At 44.2% G+C, this 3,692-nt stretch overlaps 1 protein-coding gene across 1 annotated transcript in view; it reads right to left on the bottom strand.

Moving 5' to 3' along the window:
• Positions 1-2,183: 2,183 nt before the first annotated feature.
• Positions 2,184-3,692, bottom strand: part of GTF2H4 (general transcription factor IIH subunit 4) — a 13,297-nt gene continuing 11,788 nt past the window's right edge. The window contains 1 exon segment of the mRNA XM_015825276.1: positions 2,184-2,688. Within this exon segment, the coding sequence (XP_015680762.1) occupies positions 2,514-2,688 (175 nt within the window). The 3' untranslated portion in view covers positions 2,184-2,513.

Genomic DNA, 3,692 nt, shown 5'->3' with positions numbered 1-3,692 from the left:
ATTACGACTGTGGTGGTCAAAATTGGGATGCTTAGCAACTGGCATGTATTTATGATGGTTTGTAGTGTCCTGGGGGGGTCATGTGATCACCTTTTGCGACCTTCTGACAAGCAAAGTCAATGGGGAAGCCAAATTCACTTAACAACCGGGTTACTAACTTAACAACCGCAGTGATTCACTTAACAACTGTGGCAAGCAAAGTTGCAAAATGGGGCAAAGCTCACTTAACAACTTGTCCTGCTTAGCATTGGAAATTTGGGGATCAACTGTGGCTGTAAATCGAGGACTACCTGTACTTCTTTCTCCTCCTATTTACCTCACAACCGCTACCCTGTGAGAAAGACTGGCCTAGTTGGGAACTTCTGAGTTTGTATAAAGTTATTTTAAGTGTGCATCACAATAGGAGAAACTCACTAAAGCAGTGAGGGCAAACCTTTTAGAGACGAGTGCCCCAAAACTGCCCCGCCCCTGCCCTCACCCCGCCCGCCCTCAGGGCCATCAACGGCCTGCCGCAGATCACCCAGGCAGCCCTGCAGCACCTAGGTGGCTACACCCTCCGCCCGTGCCCTGCAGCATCATGTGCTGCCCATCTGCCATGTGCTTGGCTGTGTGGGCTGCACCCAGGGGTGACTCTCCTCCGTGGGGGCTGCTGGTGAGGAATGGGCTGCGGGGGGGAGGCGGGGCTGGGGCGACAGTGTGCATGCCCACAGAGAGGGCTCCGAGTGCCGCCTCTGGCACTCGTGCCACAGGTTCGCCACCACTGCACTAAAGCAATTTGACTGAATTCCCTTTCAGTGATAGAGAGCCTATGTCTATGACAGCCGGAGATAACTAAGAATTTTATTAGCTGTCTGGAATGAAAACTTCTGGATTATTCATCTTTAGCAATTACTACATTTAGCAATAGCAATAGCACTTAGACTTATATACCGCCTCATAGAGATTTACAGCCCTCTCTAAGTGGTTTACAGAGTCAGCCTATTGCCTCAACAATCTGGGTCCCCATTTGCTAGCATTATTCTTTACTTTGCAATAACAAAACTTCTGAGTACAGGAATACATCCAAGATAGTTTATTCTTTTTTTAAAAAAAAAAAATCGTATTTGTCTGTTTGATTTACACAAAAGATTCCCACTTCCTCTTTACAACCACCCATAAGCCTTAGCACAGCTTCCCAAGTATAAAATACAGCACATCCTCTGCAATGTTTGGAGATGCCAAATTTAGGATGAAGAATAAAAACCTGAAGATATTCCCACAACTCCTCAGCTAGTTTTAATTCAATATCTGAATTTCAGATAAAAGAGGTGGAATGAGGAACCTGCTGACTGATCCGTCCATCTGAACAGAGGCTTCAACTGTGCGTTCAGGATTCAGCAAGTTCATCAACACAGGACAGATTGGTGAACAGATTATCTTCAACAGTGGTCTCCCTTCCAGGCAGAACAGGAACAAGTGAAATCACAGCATCTTCATGCTGGAGTTACAGTGTTGAGTCCCGTTGAAACATCTGAATATTTGGCACTGGTTTTTTTTTTAAAAAAATGGCAACCCCATGATGGATTATGATATTCCCTTGATATCAGATTGGGCACATCGCCAGATCAAAATAGGGTGATTTGGTGTGCTGAACACATCACGTTAGGGCCAAACTAATCACAATATGGGTTAATGCAATGTGTAAACCCAGCTTCTGCATAGAGATCTGTCTTCATTCACACATGGATAGAAAAACACCTTGAATTACACCTATAAAAACCACACGCCTTATTAGAACAAGGCAGCCTACACATTAGCAGCTTCTATAAAACTAAAATGAAATACTGTCTCTTCTTTCTGCACCCGTTGAGCTAAGAGGGTCAAGCCATTTAAAGAATAAAAATGATAACTGCTTAACGCTTTTTTTTTATATATCCTTCTCCAACGAGCTGCACTGTAGATGTAGTGGGCTCCAATTTCTATCATTCCCCAGATAGGTCTCAGGATAGTAGCAAGGGTTTAAATAGTTGGATGATGCCAGGTTGTAGACAGTCTGATACCAGAACTCCCTTGTACCTTGAAGATTCAGTATTCAACCATGCAGGGAACGAATTACGCATCCCTTCAGTTTTAATAACTTTGCATCAACAACTCATTGGCCTCAAGTGGTTCCTTTTAGTTTGGTGAGATGGCTTTGCCCCTGCTTTTTCTATTTTCCCAAAGCATTTTATTGGACTTCTACCCTATTTCGTGCCAGTGTTATCCCAGTTAGGGTGTCACTCCTGCCAGAGAGAGTTGATGAAAGGTGACACTTAAACTGAACCAATGAACTTTTTTTTCTTGTTGTTCCTTTTTGTTAAGTTCCCTATCTCTTTTTGGCTGCCAAAGGGATAATAAGGCAGGCATCCCTGTTTTCCTTCTCTCTGTATCTTGTATCCATTTCAAAGTAATGGGAGGAGAGATATTCCCGCCTTTTTGTTTGGTCCACTTCCCAACAAACTTATTCAGAAGAACGTGGAGTGCAAGCCATGTCTTCAGGAACTGTGTTTCTGACGCTTCCAGAAGCGTTTGACATCTGAATGGCCGGCGGGAGTCACCACCATGAGACGCTTGGCTGGGTTCTCAAAAACGAGGACCCCAAGTTCCTTGGCATGGTTACGGAGCAGCTCAAAGTCCACCTGGGATAAGAACTGGTTGTATAGGACACCTGTGGGAAAGAGTTGGGAAAAAAAGATGTTCAAGAAGCCATTCAAGGAGAGGTTTCTGGGAAAGTAGGAAGAGATTAGTGTGGAAAAGAGGCAGGGGCAGCAATATGTGGTAAAAGAGGAATAAAGATCGAAGAAATATACAAAGAATGAGATCCAAACTCGGACCAGGAAGTCTACGAGGCTAAGGCAGTATATTTTGACTTTGACAAATTTAAGATGTGTGGATTTCAATTCCCAGAATTCCACAGTCAGGCTGTGGAATGCTGGGAGTTGAAGTCCATACATCTTAAAGTTACTAAGGTTGAGAAAAACTAGTCCAGGGGTAGGCAACCTTGGTTCTTTTATGACTCGTGGACTTCAACTCCCAGAATTCCTGAGCCAGCCATGCTGAGGGGAAAGAGAGAGATTTCCAAGCTGAACCATGCTGGCTCAGGAATTCTGGGAATTGAAGTCCACGAGTCATAAAAGAGCCAAGGTTGCCTACCCCTGAACTAGTCTAAGGCTAAAGAAAGCAGAGATGAAGGTGAGCAAGAACTGGAGTTCTTGCTGATGCCTCTCTGATATACAGGTAGGCCTCGATTTATAACCATTCGTTTAGTAACCATTTGGAGTTACAGCATCACTAAAAAAAGGACTGGTCCTTACACTTATTGCCATCCTGGCATCCCCGTCACATGATCAAAATTCAGGCGCCTGGCAACCGAGCATGTATTTATGAAGTTGCATCATTTAAGGTTTACATGATCTCCATTCGCAAGCTTCCCAGCAGGCTTCCAACAATGGAAACAGCTGCATTTGCTTAATGGCCATATGATTCACTTAACAGCTGTGGTGATTTGCCTTAAACACTGGAGCAAATCAGGTCATAAAATCGAGTGCAGCTCACTTAATAACCACCTTGCTTAGCAATGGAAATTCTGGTCTCAGTTGTGGTCGTAAGTCGAGGACTACGTCTGTATTGGACTAAAGTTAAGATTAATGCCCAGACGGTCCAGCTAATGGCAA

Source organism: Protobothrops mucrosquamatus, unplaced genomic scaffold, assembly GCF_001527695.2.
Source record: "Protobothrops mucrosquamatus isolate PMUCROS unplaced genomic scaffold, P.Mucros_1.0 scaffold2580, whole genome shotgun sequence".
Lineage (NCBI taxonomy): Eukaryota > Metazoa > Chordata > Lepidosauria > Squamata > Viperidae > Protobothrops > Protobothrops mucrosquamatus.
Note: the sequence above shows the minus strand (reverse complement) of the source record. Positions and strands in the feature narration are given on the sequence as shown.